General features: G+C 52.1%; 1 protein-coding gene across 1 annotated transcript in view; it reads right to left on the reverse strand.

The window, feature by feature from the left end:
• Positions 1–1,890: 1,890 nt before the first annotated feature.
• LOC141726545 (serine/threonine-protein kinase pim-1-like) overlaps positions 1,891–20,539 on the reverse strand; it is a 40,732-nt gene continuing 22,083 nt past the window's right edge. Inside the window, exons 2-6 of the mRNA XM_074531470.1 lie at positions 4,225–4,459; positions 4,067–4,117; positions 3,501–3,862; positions 2,726–2,907; positions 1,891–2,482 (exon numbers count right to left, since the gene is read on the reverse strand). Of these exons, the coding sequence (XP_074387571.1) occupies positions 2,376–2,482; positions 2,726–2,907; positions 3,501–3,862; positions 4,067–4,117; positions 4,225–4,459 (937 nt within the window). The 3' untranslated portion in view covers positions 1,891–2,375. The remainder of the gene's footprint in view (positions 2,483–2,725; positions 2,908–3,500; positions 3,863–4,066; positions 4,118–4,224; positions 4,460–20,539) is intronic.

A 20,539-nucleotide genomic window follows, 5' to 3' on the forward strand; every position in this document is an offset into this window, starting at 1 on the left:
AGAGCTTTCTCCAAGAGTGCAATGGAGCAGCTGTTCCTGCTCCCAGGCCTGGCTCTTCCCAGTCTCTGCCCTTGCCTGGTTCTGTCCCTCTTGCTGTGCCCTCTGTTCCCCCAGGGCTCGCTGGCTGCTGCCCAGGACTGTGGCACTGGCACAGATCCAGTGCTCCAGAGCCTCCTTTCTGTGCCCTTGCAGCTGCCTGGGCACAGCAGCCTTTTCCATCTGGAAGCTCCCCATGGACAGGGAGTGCCCAGCTCCGTTCCTTGCACAGCCTCCAGGAGCCCAGGGCTGCCATCTCCAGTCCCTGCTGGCACTGGGGGCTCCCAGGTGCCTCAGGCTGCTGTGACACCGCTGCACACAAGAGGGAAGAGGGGCAGGGGCTGTGCTCAAAGTCAACTCCATGTGCTGCTGCTGCTGCTGCTGCTGCTGCTGCTGCTGCTGCTGCTGCTGCTGCTGTGGGGTCATTTGTGCAGCCCTGGCTGCTCAGAGTTTGGGCCTTGGAGCCTCAGGTGGCCAAAGGCAGCTGCTGCTGGTCCCTCTGTGTGCCCGTGTTCAGCAGTGCTGCTCCATCAGTCTGTGCCCAGCAACGGGGAAAAGCCTCAGCCCTGCAGGGCCAGGAGCTGCCGGGCTCTGCCTGAGCAGCTCAGCCAGCAGGAAGGGAGCTGCTCCACACGGGAACCAGGAGCAATGGACATTCCTTTTGTAGGACATGTTTTCTATTGAAAGGAAAAAAAAGGAAAAAGTAATAAAAAACTATATAAAATATGAAAGATAAAAACAAAACCCAAATGTGCAGTGAAAAATCTTCTCTAACTTTGAATTAGAGGTAACTGATCTTTTGAAACAGAACTCAGTTATTTCTTTTGTAAATGCGCTGATGGCATGGATCCATCTTACTGACCTCAGCAGTCTTTATAAAAAGTTTTTCGGGATTGTTTCCAATATTGTTATTTTAAATTGTGGTCGAAGCAAGAGGAAATTGCTTTGTGCCCTTCCAGCTCCAAGCAGGACTGGGAATGAAAACCCTGTTAAAGCCCAAATCCTTTACAAGATGACCTTCCTTCTCACCCCGCAAATGAGCCGCACATTCCTGTGGAAACTGCCAGGAGTTTCTTAGAGACACAAAGTCCCACTTACGGCTTTTTGCTCTGGTTTGGCAGTGCAGAAGGGCAATTCTCCATCCACCAGCTCCAGACTGCACTGCCTCAGGAGCACGGCCCACTCGCCAGCTTTGGCCCACTCGTGGCACTGCTAGAGGAGGAAGAAAGTGCAATTGCACAATTCCAGCCAATAAAGAAGGAAGAATGGGACAGACAAAATACCCTGTACAGATCCAGGCATTCAGCTGGGACTCTGGAGAGTTTGGGTCCTTGCCAGTTGGATGTGTGTCCCCAGCTGCAATCTCTGGGCCTGCAGCAGAGTCTCACTCACCTGCCAAAGCAGAAAGCTCAGGCGCTGTGCTCGCAACAGGCTCGTCTGATGCAGAGCTGTGAGAGCAATGTGAGGGCAGAGCCAGCCCAGCTGGGCCCAGGGCTGAGCCCAGCAGAGCCCTGGCAGAGCCCAGAGCAGCCTCAGCACCCGCAGAGCCCGGCTGCAAGGAGAGAAAGTAGAAAGTGCCAGTCAGCTGAGGGCTCCTGTCCCCTTGTGCCAAGGCCTGCGGTGCCCAGGCCATGCTGGCTGTGCCCAGAGCTGTGCCCAGAGCTGCCCATCCCTGCTGTCTTTGGCAGCAGAGCAGGAGGGCAGCACATGTGCCCAGCGTGCAGCCTGCCATGGCACACCCAGCCCTCAGTAGCTGCCCAGAGTCAAAAAGCAGCTGGGCAGCTGACTGAAGAATTCATTGCATCTGCCCTTGCAAAGGGGGAATCTTTGGTGCCCAGCCAGGCCGTGCCATGTCCAGATCTGGAAGCATCCCCCTGCCTGTGGACTCACCTGCAAATTGGGCCTGGAGCCTGGCTTTGAAGAAGGTGCCAGAATGCAAGTCCATCATCTTCAGCTGGCCAGGCCAAGGAAGAGATTGTCATCCTTGAGGTTGTCCTTGGTGTCTCCAGCAGCAGCCCCACTTGGAACAGCTTCTCCAGGGGCTCCTTCTCCTTCCCTGGGGCCAGATCAGGCTCTCAGGGCTCTGCCCAGGGCCCCAGCCATCCATGAACCATACAAACAAAACCAGGGCGGTTGGTGGCCACCAGTGCTTGCCACACCATGTCTGCAGCTCAGCTCCAGCCCAAGAGCTGTGTGTTCCCTTCTGCTGACCCCTGCTCAGAACTACAGGCAGGACAAAACCAGCTTGGTTTGCTTTGCCACTGATTGCCAAGAGATGCATGGAGCTGGTACCTGCCAGGCCCCTGGATCCAACAGTGCACGTGGATCTCTTCAGTCTTCTAGGGCAGAGGAACACCCTTCACCCAAGGATGACAGAAAAGATCTTCTAAGGATGGCCTGTCCGAAGGCTGCATGGACAAACATCTCTTAATGACATCTTGGCACGCTGGGGAGAGAAACCAGAAATCACCAATCAGTTGGAGAAGTTGTCCCCCTGTTTCCACGCCCAGGTCATGCTGGTTGTGCCCAGAGCTGGGCCTAAACTTCTCCATGGATACTCTGTTTGGAGGAGAGCAGGATAGCAGGACATGTGCCACCTCCTCAGCAGCTGCCAGAGTGGGATGCCCATCAGCCTGCTGCTGACTCCCAGCACTGGGATTCCCCCACATGCCCAGAGATGAGGATCCACCTTGAGAGAGCCATCGTGGGAATAAGATTCGCCCCCGGATGATCTCCTGGCCCCTCCTGAACGGGTGCTTCCCCATGACCAGGTGGCACAGCAGGAGGCCCAGGGACCAGATCGTGGCTGCCTCGCCGTGGTAGCGTTGGTGCTGGATCCACTCTGGGGGGCTGTAGGACAGGGTTCCTGTGGAACACAGACAGAGATCAGCAGGGGGATGCTGCTGCTCCCAGAGCCTGGCCCCAGCATCCCTGGGCATGTGGGGGCTGCCCCAGAGGCACACGGGGTGAGCGCTGCCCTCTCTCCAGCACCTGGGACTTGTGCACAAACTCGGGGCTGGAAAAGAAGCCACTGGTCGTGGAAGAGGGCAGAAGAAACCCTAGGAAGGCCCAACCATGACACACAAAGGAAAAACCCACCCAGTAGTGGACAAAACCCACTCTCCTTCCCACCTGCACAGCCCCCAAAAATCTTAATAAGCCAAGGAGAACAAGGGGAGTGGAGCAGTCCAAGCCTTTCCTCGCCTGCACACCAAACCATCCAGGGCATGGGGTCAGACCCCTCTCCCTGCTACCCCCATGGGGGTTTGTGTCGGGCTGGCTGCCCCAGCTCCAGCCCCAGCCCAGGCCACAGTGGGTGCTGAAGGCTGTCAGCAGGGCTGGGAGCTGGCAACCCTCACACCCCACCTGGAACAACTCGGCTCCAGCATCAATCCCATTGCAGTGCTGCACCCAGGCTGGGCCACGAGATGCCCAGGAGCATCCCCTGCGAGGGCTCATCTGCAAACTGGGTGTAGGCTGTGTCTTGGAGGAAGGCGCCACAGCCAAAGTCGATGAGTTTCAGCTGCCTGCTGGCCAGGTCGAGCAGGATGTTCTGTGGTTTGATGTCCCGGTGCAGGACCCCGCAGCTGGTGCAGTGCTGCACGGCCTCCAGCACCTGGCGGAACAGCTCCCGCGCCTCCTCCTCCGGCAGGAACCCCCGCTCCGCCAGGACACCCGAGAGCTCCTGGCACCGCTCCGGACGCTCCAGCACCAGCAGGAAGATGTCAGGGAGCTCAAGCCATTCCAGGAGCTGAATGACACCGGCACGGCCACGGGACACCTTGGCCAGCAGCACGATCTCCAGCGGGGCGCTCGTGCCGTCGGGCTGCGTGAGGAGCGTGGTGCCGTCAGTGGGGCCGAGGCCGTGCCGGGGCTCTGGGAGCCCTCAGCCAGCCCGGGATGCTCTGCACGCCCCGCTCAGCCCACGCCCGCTCTCCCCGCAGGGCTCACGGCGGCTCCCACCCTGCCGGGCCCCGGCTCCTCGCCGCCCGGCACGGCCCGGCTGCTGCCGGTGGCCCCGCTCACTCACCAGCTCGCCCCAGTGCCGGATGAGATCCCTCGGCACGCATTTGATGGCCACCTGCGAGCGAGGGAGAGCAGCGGGGTGAGCTCGCCGCCCGCCATGCCCAGACCCATCCTCCTCCTCCATCCCCTCCTCCTGCGCCCGCCGCCGGCCCCGCCACTCACCGGGGCGCCGTCCGAGAGCCGCGTGGCAGCGAAGACGGTGCCGAAGCCGCCGCGCCCCAGCAGCGACCCAAGCCGGTACCGCTCCTGCAGGGCCTCCTGCGCCTTCCCTGCGGGCGAGACGCGGCTGTCAGCGCTCGGCCCGGGGCCAGCCACGGCCCCCGAGCGCCCCTCACCCGACGCGGGCCCGGCATCCCCACCCGCCCCGGGCCCCGGCGGCTTGGGGCCGGAGGCCGCGCTGCCGAGCGGCGGAGCTCGGGCCGGGGAAGCCGCAGCGGAGGCGGCGGGAGCGGCCGCGCTGCCTGTGTCCTCCGCGGGGCCCGGGGGGAGCCGGGACCGGGGCCGGGGCCGGGGCCGGGGTCGGGACTGGACCCTGCGTCGGGTCCGGGGCCGGGCTCGGGCCAGGCGGAGCCGAAGGGCGGCGATGCCGCCCCCGCCCCAGGCACTGATGCCCGCCCAGCAGCGCCACCGCCAGTACAGCCCGAGCCGGGCCGAGGCGAGACCGCGGCGGGACGGCCGGGGCCGGGCACGGGGCAGCCCCGCCCGGGGCCGGGGGCGGGCCGGGGGCATGGCCCGGCCCTGCAGGGGACATGGAGGCGGGGAGAGGAGAGGGACGCCGGGCAAGGGACTCAGAGAGAACGGTGCGGGACAACTGGAAAGGGAGAGAAAGAGAAAGAAAGAGAGAAAGAGAGAAAGAGAAAGCAAAGGAGAAAGACTATTAAAAAGTATTTGTTTTGCTGCTTCTGCCGCCACTGCCGCCGCCGCTGCTGCCGCCGCTGCCGCCGCTGCAACTGAAGCACCGGGGCCGTTCGTCCCCGTGTCCGTTCCCCGCTCGCCCCACGAGCCCCACGTTCCAGCCCCGCGCGCCCCGGGGACAGCCCCTCCTTCTGTCCAAACACGGGAACTTTGCAGCCTTGAGCCCGGATGCAGAGCCCTGACTCCTGCGCACTGGCACAGCGGTCCCCTCCCCTGCTGCTGGGCATTGTCCTTGCTGAGGGTCAGACACTGCCGGGCCACCTTCCCTTGGGGTAGGATTCCTACCTTGTTATGAACAAAAATTCGGTCAATATTTTTTTTGTGAGAAAAAGTTACAAAAAGGCAGCCAGATCTGTCTCTGCCAGGGTTCTGTGTGCTTTGTTATTGTAATCACGGGTCATTGTAGCTTATCACCCCTTTTGTATTAGTAAAGGCCCTGGCTGGGGTGGGGTGATGGCCCTTCCCCAAGGCTGTGTTCTCTTCCCAGCATAGGGAAGACACCTGAGAGGGTGGGGGGGGTTATGCAAAGTGACTCCAGGACCAGCATGCTTTTGGGACCCCGACTCCAAAATGCAACGAGAAAACCCTAAAAACAACGAGCCACCTAAGAGTTGAGAGACTAAAGTGATGTCCGGATGTGAGGAGCCAAGTGCTGAGCCTGCAGAGATGCGGAGTCCCTCTCGCCCTGAGCAGAGAGTCGTCCGGACGCCGGGACCAGGGTAACCAGCGAGGCTCAGAGGCAACATCTGACGGGGACCTCACGCCCTAAAGCTCCCACGAGGACTGGATCCCCCGGCTCTGCCCCTAGTGGACGGAGCTGTGCTTATCCTCCTCCTCTGAGTCGCCCTGGGATACGCGACGGGGACTGCAGCCCTGCCGAGCCGCCCAATCCTGAGCTGATCACTTTTAATAAAGGCATTATAAAGGAGAAGAAGTCTCCTGGCCCTGTTTATTTCAGCTGGGGCCTCGTCCGGGATAGCCACGCCGCAAGAAGACTCAAGACTGGCCATCTTGGACTTCAGGACAGCTGGCTACCAGGACCAGAGGGATCAGCTCAGGAGCAGCGACGCAGAGGAGCACCAGAACACCGGATTGGTGAGAGAGCCGGTGGCGGGAGCGGGAGACGTGCGCATGTGTGTGTGAATGAGACGAAGGCCGGCAGCCAGACCTTCGAAGCAAGAGCGGACCTCTCAGTACCGCGGTTCCGGACTCCTGCGAAGGATCCGGCCGGGAACAGGGGGCGGAGCTTGGAATTAGCGTGAGTGAGTCGTCTCCCAAGGGGGAATAAAGGGCCCCCCCCCTCTGGGCGTGCGGAGGGAATATTTGTATGAGTGGCACGCACCCAAAATAGGCCCTGACAGAGGGAAGTCAGGCAGATTTGTCAGTCCCGAGAAGGATTCGGGTAGCAGTTGTAAGTCTCGAGAAGGATTCACGTAAGATTTTGTCAGTCCCGAGAAGGATTCGGGTAGCTCATAAGCCCTGCAGGCAAAAGTAAGTCCTGGCACAGGAACCAGGCAAAAACCCCAGCGAAGGAGGCTGTGGTTTGCTTTTAAGTCCTGATACGGTGAAGCCTAAAAATTGGCGGGTTAGGCAAACTAAAATCAGGCAGTTGTTTTTCCTGACTGAGGGAGTCAGGCACGACCCGGATTCTTAGGCCGAGGTTTCGTGTGTTCAAGTCCCGATAGATGTAAGACCTGACGTGGGGAAAGTTAGGCAATCAAGAGATTGGGCAGTTGTTTCAGTATAAAGTCCTGAGCATCAGGCAGAAATTTGAAGTTTCAGTGGAGGAGGCTGAAGCTCCTCAAAGAAGGTTCTTTTTTGAAATTACCGGTCAGTAAAGGCACCTTTAGGATTTTTTACTGTTAAGACCTGTAAAATGGGAGGGTGTAATAGTAGAAAGACCGGTAAGAGACTGAGGTATATACATCCTAATAGTCCCTTAGGAGAACTGTTAGTAAAATGGGATTCTATAGAGGCCACGGAGGGATTAGATAAAGCGAAAATGATCCATTATTGTATGGAAGTGTGGCCAGAATTAGAGATACAAGGAGGATGGCCTTGGTGTGGGACAAAGGATAAGTGGATGTGCCAGCTATTAAATAATTATCTGACAGCTCGAGGGGATACTGATCCTGAGCAATTATTGTATGTAGCTTGCTGGTTAAAGAGCGCTGTTGGGGATGAAGGGCTGCGAATTTGTAAGGTACAGAGGAAGAAAGAGGGGAATGAAGGAGGGGATGATAGGAAAAGATGGGATCCCCTGGATTATCTGCCTCCTTCTGCCCCTCCACCTTATAATCCTCTTCTCCAAGCACCTCAAATGGCAGGTCCGGTTCTTCCCCCGGCTGCCATCTCACTACCACCTGTTCAAACTCCTCCTTCTACCTCTTCAGCTTCCGCTATGATAAACCCAGTATCTCCTCCAGTTCCTTCTGCACCACCACAAGTGCCTACTCCACCTGCTGCATTCTCCACCCCTTCTCCAGCTGCACTTAATATCCACTCAGGCTCTTCTACCCCTCCTATTGCTGTCCCTTTACCTCCTCCTAGTTGGGACACAAATGCCTCCTCGCCCGATAAACAGCTATCAGCAAATACACCTGCTGATGGGCAGAAAGTTCAGGGTAACCCAGATATCCCTCAAAGTAGTTTGGCATCTGAAGATGGGCCGTACTGTGGTACCAGATCCAAGACCTCCAAGGCAGAGAGACTCTTTCCCCTCAGAGAGGTTCCTATGGGAGGAGTAATGGGAGGTGTTGGCTTTGTGAATGCTCCCCTAACTGCTTCTGAGGTGAGAGGATTCAAGAAAGAGTTGGGGCATTTAGTTGAGGACCCAGTGGGCATAGCTAACCAAGTGGATCAATTTCTAGGTCCAAATATCTACACTTGGGGGGAGATGAATTCTATCCTGAGTATATTATTTTCCCCAGAAGAGGTCCAGATGATTAGGGAGGCTAGCATAAGAATTTGGGAGAAGGATAACCGTCCAGGACCCCAGGTGCCATCAGGCGAACAGAAATTGCCACTTACGGATCCCAGCGGGAACCCTAACCAGGAGGAGGGGAGGAAGGCCATGATGGAATATAGGTCTTTGATAATACGGGGGATCAAAGAGTCAGTTCCCAAAGGAACTAACACCCAATTGGCATTTGAGGGCACACAGGAGAAAGAGGAAGCTCCTGCTGCCTGGCTTAATCGCCTAAGGCGGAACTTCCAGTTGTACTCTAGAATAGACCCAGACACCCCAGAAGGTCAAATGCTACTAAAAGTCCAATTTGTTACCAAATCTTGGCCTGATATAAGGAGAAAACTGGAAAAGATGGAAGATTGGCAAGAGAGAGACATTAATGAGTTATTAAGAGAGGCATTGAAGGTCTATTTAAGGAGGGAGGAAGAAAAAGCAAAGGCCAAGGCTAAGATCATGGTTGCTGTAGCTAGAGAAAGTGCAGGGAGGGCGGGACCACCACCAGGAGGAGGCACGGATAGGCCTCTTGTACTGTCAGGTGCAAGAGGGATAGAGACACCTCAAGTCCCTTTGAGAGAAAGACATTGCTATTACTGTGGAGAGCCAGGACATACCAGGAGGTTTTGTAGAAAGCTCAGTCTCGATGTGGCAATAGCCAGGGAACAAGATAATTTAGGGAAAATCCTTAGAGGTGATAAGTAGAGGGTCAGGGGCATTATACTTTAGGGGACCCGATGCGACATCTAGAAGAGCCCTTGGTAAACTTTGAAGTGGGACCCTTAAATGAGGAATTTGAATTCTTGGTTGATACAGGAGCAGATAAGTCCTGTCTCAACAAAGTAACATCTGAAGTTAGAAAAAACAGCTAGGTAGAAAGGATATCCAATAGCACCAAAACTGGCCAGTAATACTTAACTTGTAATAAGTGGTGTGAAAGTAAAAGGTACCTTATTGTTGTCTTGTTGTGTGTGTGAGAGTGAGTCACAAGAAAAGTCAGCCTCAACTTCCCGGGCAGGTGGGGTGGGGGCTGTGACCAAAGTGTGTGTGTGTGTGTGTGTGTGTGTGACCTGTAAACCAGACTAGTGCTCCTGAGATGTGTGAGGGAGCCGTAGCTGTGAGAGCATGAGTGACACACAGGCAGCCTCACAGGTGAATGTGCACCAGAGGCAACCAGAGTCAGGGCCCTTCCAAGAGGCCCAGAGATACTGAGACCTGTGGGCCAACCCCAAGGTGAGGGGGGGGTATAGGGACCTGTGATTTTCTAGCAATAAGTTTGTGTCTTAAAGGTGTGGAGGAATGTGTGAAAGTGAATGAGAAATGAGAGAGTGAATATAGATGAGTTAGAATAGAGGTAATGTAGATTGTGCATTACAAGTTTTACCACATCTCCTTAGAAGGAAGTGTATTGTAAAAGAATGGTGTAAGAAAAAAAAAAGGGAAAAAGAGATAAAGTGTTAAGGGGTTGAAAGAAGTATTTAAGCTGTAAGTAAAAGTAAGAAACAGAAGCAAGAGATAAATAAATAAGATCTTGAAAATAGAACAGAAAACCAGTGAATTAAATACACAGAAAAAATAGGAGAATAAAAGTACTTTGAGAGTTAAGCTAGCTGAGAAATACAACTCCTTGCAAAATACAGAGTATGTAGAAGTTGATGAGAGAAACATACAAGCTATGGAAAAAGAGAAATTACTGATAACATTAAACAGAGAAGCTGAGTTTTGATAAAATCATTAACAGTAGACCATTAATGCCTGTGTTTGAAAGCCCGTTTCAGGTATTCTTCATTACTAAGACGGTTGGACTCACATCACTCTCACCCCTGGTATTGGACCAGGATTCAACACCAAGTTTTTCCCTCTGGCATTCTGGTATTGGACCGGACTGCACCCCTGTCTCCGTCTGGCATTGGGCCAGACTCCCAGTTTCTCCGTCTGGCATTGGGCCAGACTCCCAGTTTCTCCTTGTGGCATTGGACCGGACTACACCCCTGTCTACTTCTGGCATTGGGCCAGACTCCCAGTCTTCCCCTCTGGCATTGGGCCAGAGTCCACACCACTCACCTCTGGGCACTGGATAAGGATTCATCCACATCACAAGTTAATTCACCTGGGTATACTGTGATTTAAAGTTGACTCTCAGGAGGAAGAGTCAAAAAGACTGAACTGTATGGGAAAAATTGATATCAGAGTTCTAATATTGCTTAAAATGCTTCAAAACTGTTTTGTGTAAATTATGTTGGTAAAAATTTAAGGCTGTAAATAAGTAATTCTAGTTTAAGTTCCCCAATATATATATTTCCAAAGACTCCAGGTGAATCCTCTAGGGAACACTCCCCTGGGGGGGGAAACTAAAATTTGTAGGGAACAGACCAAGAGAGGCTGAACCAGAGAAGCGGGTAGAAGGGACTCTAAAGAGCTTGGAAGCTTCTCCTCAGAAAAAAAATTCCCCAAGAGGCAAGGCCGGGTGGGCAGGCTGTGCAAGATGACCCATACCGGACTCTTGGGAAGGGTAGTACTGGTGGCTCTGATTGCTGGTGGTGCTCAGGGGAGCCCAGCTGAGCCGTGCAGAGAGTGCTACCAACCCCTCTATGAGGAGGAAGTGAGCTCCTTGTCGAGAGTCCACATCAGTTCTAACACTGATGGTGTTAACCTCTCCCAATTGGTCCTTTATCAGAAAAATAAGAGCATGTATTGGATAGCCCAGAATACTGCCACTTTTAGGCAGCCACTCCTAGGAGAGTGCCCTATAGAGGAAGCCTGGTTTTGCTTTGAATGTGATGCTGCTGAAACAAGCTCAGCAGATCTAGCAAAAAGCAAAGAAATGGTGAAAATGGTAAGAAAAACTGTTTGTTACAAGTATTTATATGAGTGTACTGGAAAAGAGATAAACCCCTTTTGGAACACATTTCAGGGAAACTCTAAACCCCTAAGTTTGATCTCATCTGGCAACTGCATTGCTAAGGTGATAACACCAATTTTCTTATTACCCAAAGAAACTGGATCAAGTTTGGGAGTTCCTATATATAATGATTTGGGAGAAATTAAACAAAACCGGGAAAGTGAAATAGAAATTGAGAAAATCCAAAATTGTAAAAGCCAAGTTCAGATCCCAAAACCTGTGTTGAACAAAGTCATCTGGCTACAGGCAGTATTAAAAGAATTCAATTATTAGGGACATTCCAAACGAAATAAAAAGATTGGCATGTGTAAATAATCAAGATCAAACTCCTACACTTGATCCCAGTGGGTGGGAGAACTTAGAGATTTTCAGAAAATATGTATGGGAAAAAGTGGTTTTTCTCGCTGTGTGTGTACTTGAAGGATTGCTCTTTTTATTATGCTTATTTGTCTGTTTTAGTAAAACAGTATTGGCTGTACAAACCAATCTGGAAAAACCAAGAAAAGTAACAAGGTTAAGTAAGCATGATTACCACAGTGCACAAGAGATTTATAGTAGATTCAAAACAAAAAATTGTGAGTTGATGCGAGCTTAAGAATTTAAGCTCGATCAAAGAAAAAGAGGGGGGACTGTTATGAACAAAAATTCGGTCAATATTTTTTTTGTGAGAAAAAGTTACAAAAAGGCAGCCAGATCTGTCTCTGCCAGGGTTCTGTGTGCTTTGTTATTGTAATCACGGGTCATTGTAGCTTATCACCCCTTTTGTATTAGTAAAGGCCCTGGCTGGGGTGGGGTGATGGCCCTTCCCCAAGGCTGTGTTCTCTTCCCAGCATAGGGAAGACACCTGAGAGGGTGGGGGGGGTTATGCAAAGTGACTCCAGGACCAGCATGCTTTTGGGACCCCGACTCCAAAATGCAACGAGAAAACCCTAAAAACAACGAGCCACCTAAGAGTTGAGAGACTAAAGTGATGTCCGGATGTGAGGAGCCAAGTGCTGAGCCTGCAGAGATGCGGAGTCCCTCTCGCCCTGAGCAGAGAGTCGTCCGGACGCCGGGACCAGGGTAACCAGCGAGGCTCAGAGGCAACATCTGACGGGGACCTCACGCCCTAAAGCTCCCACGAGGACTGGATCCCCCGGCTCTGCCCCTAGTGGACGGAGCTGTGCTTATCCTCCTCCTCTGAGTCGCCCTGGGATACGCGACGGGGACTGCAGCCCTGCCGAGCCGCCCAATCCTGAGCTGATCACTTTTAATAAAGGCATTATAAAGGAGAAGAAGTCTCCTGGCCCTGTTTATTTCATACCTGACCCCAGCACTGCACTTACACCTCCAGTGTTGCTTTCCAGTAAAAAGAGGGGAAGGAAAACTGTGTGTGGCTCATGGTATTTTAGAGTGTCCAAAAGTCACTAAGTCACCGATCTTAGAGGTGAGGTGCATCTGGAATTACTGGGATGGAGATGCAGTGCAACATGGAAAAGGGGAGCATAGACATAAATAGAGGAAAACATCTTGGATTGTTTCTTTCATTTTCATTTCCCTTCTGGAAAGCTGTTTCAGTTTTCCAGGAATCTTCTCCTGTCTGCTCTTCCCAAGAATCTCTCATGGAGAACATGGTCAAGCTTCTGTCACAAGATTTGCCACCAGGAAATTAGGCCACTGGTGAAATTTTCATTTTGACTGTTTGTGCTGGTTTAGGGCAAATTTTGGGAGGAAACCTCCAAAAGGGTCCGTCTAGAAAGCAAGTTCAAGCAGCCCCTCCCCCTACTAGTTCAGGAAAAGACTTCCCTTGAGAAAAGTGAAAAAACCCCAGTTTATTTAACAAGTAAAGTATTCACAAGCATGAAAAATTAATAATAATAAATAAAACCTCTGACACTGCTGAAGAGATGGCAAATTCAGAAAGTCCTTTTTGTGGGTTGTTGTTGGCTCACTCGGTCTCTTCTAAGTCCCTCTGGTGCTGGAATGCAGTGTCTCAGAGCTCGGTGGGCCACAGGTGTGAGCTGCCGCCGGTGTTTTTCTGGGTTTTCAGTCCAGAGCAGGTTTAAACAGTTTCCAGAAAAAGAAAAGTCACAATCTGAGGAACTTCTCATCCTAAGCTAGCTAAAACCAATTTGCTAGACCTGGGCTGTTAAGGCATCGGGAAATTTCCAAATCTGGGCACTGGCAGTCCCAGCAAACACCAGATCTGGATGGTGCTGGAGCCAGAACCTGCAGATTTCCAAATTTTGTCTTTCTGTGCCAGCAAATCACTGGGCTTGGGCTGTGCCAGCACCAGGAAGTTTTCAGATCTGAGCGCTGGCGCTGCCAGCAAACACCAGATCTGGGTGGTGTCATTGCCAGTGACAGAAATCTGCCAGATTTGGGCTCTGCTGGCACTGAGAAATTTCCAAATCTGGGTTCTGGTTACATGAAACACAAGATGTGGGTGGTGCCAGACCCAGTAGCAGGAAGCTGCCAGTGGTTTTGGATTTCTGTGCCAGCAAATTGCTGCCCTTGGGCTGTGCCAGAATAGGGAAATTTCCAGATCTGGGCACTGGCAGTGCCAGCAAACAGCCCATTTCAGGCTCCAGGCTCCAGGCAGGACTGGGTCTGGATGCCTTCCTCTTTTCTTTCCTTCTTTCCTTCCTTCTTTCTTGGGATCCTGCTGCCAGCAAACTCCAGATTGGGCATTGCTGTCAAGGGGAAATTGCCAGGTTTTAGCTTTCTTTGCCAGCAAATTCTGGACATGGGCGGTGCCAGAAGAGGGAAATTGCCAGATGTGGGCACTGGCAGTGCCAGCACACACCAGATCTGGGTGGGGAATGTGCCAGCACCAGGAAATTTCCAAATGTTAACTTTCAGTGCCAGCATATTGCTGGAATTATGCTGTGCAGGAACCTGAAAAATTCTGGATCTGGACACTGTGGTATCAGCAAACACAAGATTGGGTTGCTGTAGGTACCAGGTATTTGCAAGGTTTTGGCTTTCTTTGCCAGAACATTACTAGACTTGGGCTGTGCTGGCACCTGGAAATTCCCACCTCTGGACACTGGTGGTGCCAGCAAACACTGGATCTTGGCATTGCCAATGACGGTAGCAGGGAATTGCCAGATTGTGACTTTCTTTACCAGGAAATTGCTAGACTTGGCTCTGCCAGAACAGGGGAATGTCCAGATGTGAGCAGTGGCAGTGGCAGCAAACACCAGGTCTGGGCACCTGTATTGGCATCAGGAAATTGCCAGATTTTGGCTTTCTGTGCCAGCAAATAGCTGGACTTGGCTGTGCCAGCACTGGGAAATTTCCAGATCTGGGCACTTGCACAGCAAACACCAGACCTGGGCTGTGCTGGTGGCACCACTGGGAAGCTGCTGGGTTCTGGCTTTCTTTGCCAGATAATTGCTGCATTTAGGTTTTGCTGGCACTGAGAAATTGCCAGATGCTAATTTTCTGTGCCAGCAAACTGCTGGAATTAGGCTGTGCAGGCATCTGAAACATTCCCAATCTGGGCACTGGCGGTGTCAGCAAACCCGAGATCGGGTTGCTGCAGGTACCAGGTATTTGCTTGGTTTTGACTTCTATTGCCAGCAAGTTGCTGCACTTGGGCTGTGTCAGAATATGGAAATATCAAGATCTGGGAACTGGCAGTGCCAGCAAACACCACATTTCAGGAAGGATTGGATCTGGACCCGTTCCCTCCCTGCCTCCCTCCCTCAACAAGGTGCCAGAGGGGCTGGACAGCCAGGCAGAAAGGGACCTGCAGGGACTGAGGGACAGCAGGCTGGACATGAGCCAGCAGTGTGCCCAGGTGGCCAAGGAGGCCAATGGCTCCTGGCCTGGATCAGGAATGGTGTGGCCAGCAGGAGCAGGGCAGTGATTTTTCCCTTGTGCTCAGCACTGCTTGGGCAGCACCTCCAGTGCTGTGTCCAGGTCTGGGCCCCCTAATTTAGGAAGGACATGGAAGGGCTGGAGCGTGTCCAGAGAAGGGCAACAAGGCTGGGGAGGGGTCTGGAACAACACAACTCCTGTGAGGAGTGGCTGAGGGACCTGCAGTTGTTTATCCTGGAGGAGGCTCAGGGAAGACAAGGCAGTGCCAGGGCGCAGGGTGGACTTAATGATCTCCAAGGCCTTTTCCAACCTTGCTGATTCTGGGATTCTCTGGAACCACCCTTGGAGCAGTTGTAGGATGAGCCCTGGGCCTCCTCTTCAGCAGCTCCAGCAGCCCAGGTCCCTCAGCTTCTCCTGCCAGCCCCAAAGCCCATCCTGTCAGTCCTGCAGAGCCTCTGCAGCTCCTCCTCACTGCCCAGAACAGGGAGCACCAGAGCCAGACACAGCAGCCCAGATGTGCCCCCTGGCCTGGGAGGCCTCTGGCAAGGGAGCAGCACCAGGCACTGCAGGAGCCTGCAGACAATTGACCTGAAGGCCAAAGCTCCTTAGCTCCTTCTGAAAGAGCAGGAACAGTTCCTCATTCCAATGAGGTGGAATGTTGGGCACCACAGCTCCAGGCGAGGACTGGACACAAGTTTGCTCCCACTGAGTGCTGTGATGGGTTCTGCAGGAGCTCTGGGCTCCTGTGCTTGCCAGACACAATGAGGAGAGAACGAGTCAAGCGCACTGATGTGGAAATGGATATGTAGAAAGCTTTTAGGATGTAATAGAAGGCCCACAGAGTATGAGTCTGTATATAAATCTTGAGACAAGAAATGCCAACTTAAAAATGCCATGGAATAGGACAGATATTGTCGAGAGAGAAATGGAACTGGAAAAAAGTTCCAAAAGATAGCCTTGCAAATAAGACTTTGGAAAAACAGAGCTATGAAAGATGCATTGTAGTGGGACCCACAAGGGGTAGTTTTAAATAATTGGCTTTAAGGCATCTACAGCATGGCATGGCAAAAAGCTGATAGACCAAGACATACTGTAATTAGGAAATAGTTGGGTTCTTAATTGTGATGGCGTGAATTATAACATCTGTATTATCTCACCCTTCTCATGAGACTGAAAATGGAATACAAGTTTTTAAAACACCTCTCAGTTGCCCCATCTCTAGGTCAAGAAAAGAGTATTATCCAACACACTGACACACCTTTGCCCCGAGCATAACCCAGCCTAGACCAAACACACTGAAAGGTTTCCCCTTTGGCCCATGTCTCGAAACATCAGGTCTGCTGTTTGACAGCTCAGGTTGGGTTGGTGTCAAGGAGTTCCCTCAGAAATACTGGGTTTGTCTTCCTCTGTGCCTTCCCCTCAGCAGCCTTGGGGATGCTCCTGTGTGAAGCCATCTGTCTAGCACAGTTTGAGACAACTTCAAACAGGATATTGTGCAATAAGTCATCTCCTCTAAAGTGTTCCAACAATCCCTTTCCAGCAATAGGAAATTACTACTGATAGATGAAAGTGGAAAACCCCCAACAGTTAATTAACAAACAGAATCCCTCCATGACACGCATTCCAAGAAGGCGCTGGCGTCTCTCTCGGAAGAACAGGAGCTGTCACGGAGCAGTTCCAGCAGCTGATGGAAGCTCGGTGGCTTGTCCGGCGTCGGGTTTCTCCCATGGCAGAGCTCCATGGAGTGGGCAGGGCAGTGAAGCAGCTGGGCTGGAGCCCCTCGCTGCCTTTTCTCCCCGGCGTGGCTCAGCCCACAGACTCTCGGGCTGGGAGCGGGGCCGCTCCGCTCCTGCCGGCACCGTGTCCCTGGGCTTGGACAAACAGTTTCCTGCCAGGAGAGCCCTGCACACTGCTCCACAGATCTTTCATAAAGGCCCAAACCAACTCCAAACACTCTGTCTGCAGCAGCTTTGCACAAAGGGCTGCAGCAATCCAGGACAGCTGCAAGTGAGTGTCTGAAGGCTCTTGTCTTGTTCCTGACAGCAGAATTCTTGATGATCTTGTGCAATTTTATTCAGATGTAACATGAGAGCTGAGGATTTTTGTTAAAATACTTTATGATGAGTAACAAGCCTTGGGAGCATGAGGTGCATGACTGACATGTGAAAGCAAGAGCATATCCTCCAAAGTGGCCAGTTTAATTGTCCATTTAATTACTCTTGTATTTACTCCACACTAATGAGGAAAACCAAGCTCTGCTTGCAGGCAAAACAGGCATGGGATACACTACAGTCCCTCGCAGGCTCAGCAGGGCTGGCAGTGACACAGCAGGCAGTCTGCTTCATTGTGAACCACTACAGAGCTACATCCCAATCTGGTTTAAGTAGCGTGGTATTACTAAGAGCTCCTTTTCTACATGAGACACAAAAAGGAGATCCCAAATGATCTTCATGCAAGCATGCAGTAAAGAACTGCTCCTGCTATCCTAATGAAGCATTTGCTTTGGCAATTACACTCTTCCCATTCATCTCTTGATGCAGACACTTCAGGTTTTCCCCCACACCCCTGCAAGGCTGGCAGTCGCTGTTTCCCATTTCCTGTTCTTCCCTAGAGATGGTGCAGTGGCTGCTTTGAAACAAAAAGCCCTGGGATCTGGACAGCTTGAAGGAGCATGAAATGCTAATTAAGTGCTCATATTGGTAATACCCAGGTCTGACCTTCCCAGAGCTCTGAAGCAGCAGCAGCAGGACCATGCATCATTCCTGTTGATGGATGTTCATGTTTCTGATGTGCAAGAGCAATGACTTTGAGGAGGGACAAAAATGCCCGTCTTCAAACAGTGGGTGTGCAAGGGGATGTGAAGTTTCACAGCCTTTTCTAGGATATTTTAGAAAGATCTAAGAGAATATTGTGGCATGGGGTAGGTCCCTTATTTAGTCTCCAGAGGAATCCCCAAAGGGCACATTCACTCTGCTGCCGATGGCAACCCCATAAGCTCATGGACCAGTTTTCCCTGCAACGTGCCACACTGCCTGGGCTTTACTAGGCTGGGACTAGACCCAGAGCCAAGCAAACACATGCCGCCAGGTGACATTGTGTAACATCAGAAGCTGGCAACCATGAGGACTTTGCTATCAAAAGGTTACAGTTTGCACCGGGCCCAGAAGTGTTTTTCCCTAAGGCAAAGCAAACTGAAATGTGATGTTTAAAAGCTTCAAATAACTATGAAAGGAAACTGCAGAATAATTTCTGGAAGGGCAGCATTGTCAATGATCATGCAGCCTACCAACAGCTGGAGCTGAAACCAGAATTGCTTCTTACAGCTGTGCAGGAATTCATTCCACTGGCAAGCACTGGTCCATGGGAACAAATGATCCCCTAGCTCTGGGCTGAATGGCACCCAGGCTGCAGTGCAGATTTGAGGAATCCTTGTCACTTGTTATTGGCCTCCGAGTGCACTCATCCTTCTGCAAACAAGGTGCAAACCACACAGCTGGACTGCTGTCCTGGGTAAATATATGTACAGGTGATTGCCAAAGCAGTGCATTTTTTCCCAGTGAAATACATGACCTCTTCTTACCTATGGAATTGTGACTGAAGATACCTGTGAGCCAGATCTGTGGGAGATTGCAAAGGAGCAAAGCTTTGGGATTTGGGCACACTTCTCTTGGTTTCTTTCCTCAGGCCTTTGGAGAGCACAGAACACACCTAGGTAGAAAACCTTTGACTAGACAGGATCTTTTGGATCCATTGTCCCCCAGACAGGTCAACGGTGGCCCTGTTGTAATGCCAAGTAACAAAGAGCAGCACGAATGACACGAAGCAAACATGGCCAAAGAGGAAGAGGAGAGGCCCAATGAGGAAAGGATGTGGTGGGACATGGGCACACTGAATGAGCTGCACTCCCATAATCTCTAGGGTAGCAGGTCCTGGTCTCACATTCTCCTCTTGGTTTATTTAAATTTTATTTATTTATTTACTTTTTTCATCATCCAAATAAAATTTATACAATTAAAAATATGTCATCAAAACTTAAAGACAGAATCAAAACACATTAATTCAAAACTACATCTAAAAATCAGAACATATGTACATCTGTGTGGTGGTTTGACCAGGAAGAAGTGGGAATTCTGGGAGGCTGTGGTCAAACCAATGGATGCTTGGAGTTTGATATTGGCACCTGGTGTGGCCAGTGGGGTCTGGACACACCTCCGAGAATACACAGGGGTTAAAAGCAGAGCTTCGGCCCTGGGAGGCTCTTTTGGGACTTCGAGGGAAGGAGGTCAGATCTCCCTCCCCTGTGCAGCCGCTGCTGCTGGGCGGGGGAGGGGCAGCCATGCGGTAGCCCCGGGCCTGGACAGAGATGGGGGGTGAGGAGGCCCTTGAGGATGGAAGGGTGGAGGAGCAGCCCCAAGAGACAGCCATGGGGCAGCCATTCCCCCCCCCAGGAGAGAGAGAGAGAGAAGAGCCGGCGACGACGAATGTGATAGCAGCCGGCCCAGGAGGAGAAAGGGGGGGTGAATGCAGCGAGGGAGGAGGTGCCCGGCCGGAGCTGCAGCGAGTGTGGGATGTGCCGGAGCCCCGGGACAGACAGAGACTGAAACTTTTAACCCTTTTGCTTACATGACTGGGACCTTGAAAAAAATGCTGATCCTCCTCGGAGCTGAATAAGAAGGGAGATAGGAGATGAGATGAGACAAGGACCTGGCCCGAAGGATGTGGAGATGACTGAGTGGGGAGAGATGACTGGAGTGGCCTTTTGGCTGGACTTTTCTTGTGTGGCCATGGACTCAGTTTGTTCCTGTGACACAGAGACTGCACTTGGGGGGAAGCAGTGCCTCGGAACCAGGAGGGTTCATCGTGGGGACCCCTCGGCCCCAGGGGGTTGGAAAAATATGGGGGGGACAGATGTCCCAAAGCAGAGACTGTGCCTTTTTGGAGTGAGACAAGGCATCCTTAAAAGACAGCCCTAAAAGCAGCTCTGGTCCATGCACAGTGGTGAGAGCACTGGGCACAGAGGGACGATGTCACAAGCGGCAAAAGGACTTTCCGGGCAGTGCTGAGTGACTTGGAAGCACACGAGGTTTCAGCATGTTTCCAGGGGAAGCCTATGGTGCGAGAAGGACTCATCTCCTCTTCATAAACTGAAGTTTGAGTATTCTAAAGGGTGGTGCCAAGCTGGGCAGTTGGTGATTTGGGAGAATGTATCGGATTGGGAAATTCTGGTTGTGGGGAGGAGGAAAGTGTTTTTTGTAAGGTTTTCAATTTTTTTTTTCCTTATAGTTTTTCCTATTTTTCCTGTATTTTAGGTAATAAAGTGTTCTTTATGTTTAAGCTAGAGCCTGTTTTGCTTATTCCTGGTCACATCTCACAGCCGACACCAGGGTGAGGGTACTCTCATGGGGGCACTGGCTCTGTGCCAGGCCCAAACCATGACAATCTTTAACTATCAAGCCTAACACATCAATCCTATTCTTCAAACACTCTCCATACAGGTGTCAGCTTCTTCCTGAGCTTGGAGGAAAGAGAGCTCTTCTGGATGGGATGCGAGGACTTTGTGGGTGAGGGAACATTGGAAGTGTCCAGAGAAAACTTCTCGGTAAGACTGTAACCAGTCAGATCTTCAAAATGGAGACACAAAGTTTAACAGAGGCCACCATGCAAACCTAAAGCAGCTGAAGCTCCATATTTCATGGGACACATTTCCTGGAAATGTCTACACAGCTGCACAGGGAAACATGCTCCTGCTGGCAGACACTGAGGCAGGCCAGGGCACAATCCTGAGTCACTTGCCCAGAGCCAGCACAGGCACAGCCTGGACTCTGGGCTGCCCTGGGACAGCAGGGAGCCCAGAGCCCTGTGCTCTCCAGGAATGGCTCAGCTGCACATGCACC

This window comes from Zonotrichia albicollis, chromosome 36 (genome assembly GCF_047830755.1).
Source record: "Zonotrichia albicollis isolate bZonAlb1 chromosome 36, bZonAlb1.hap1, whole genome shotgun sequence".
Classification (NCBI taxonomy): domain Eukaryota; kingdom Metazoa; phylum Chordata; class Aves; order Passeriformes; family Passerellidae; genus Zonotrichia; species Zonotrichia albicollis.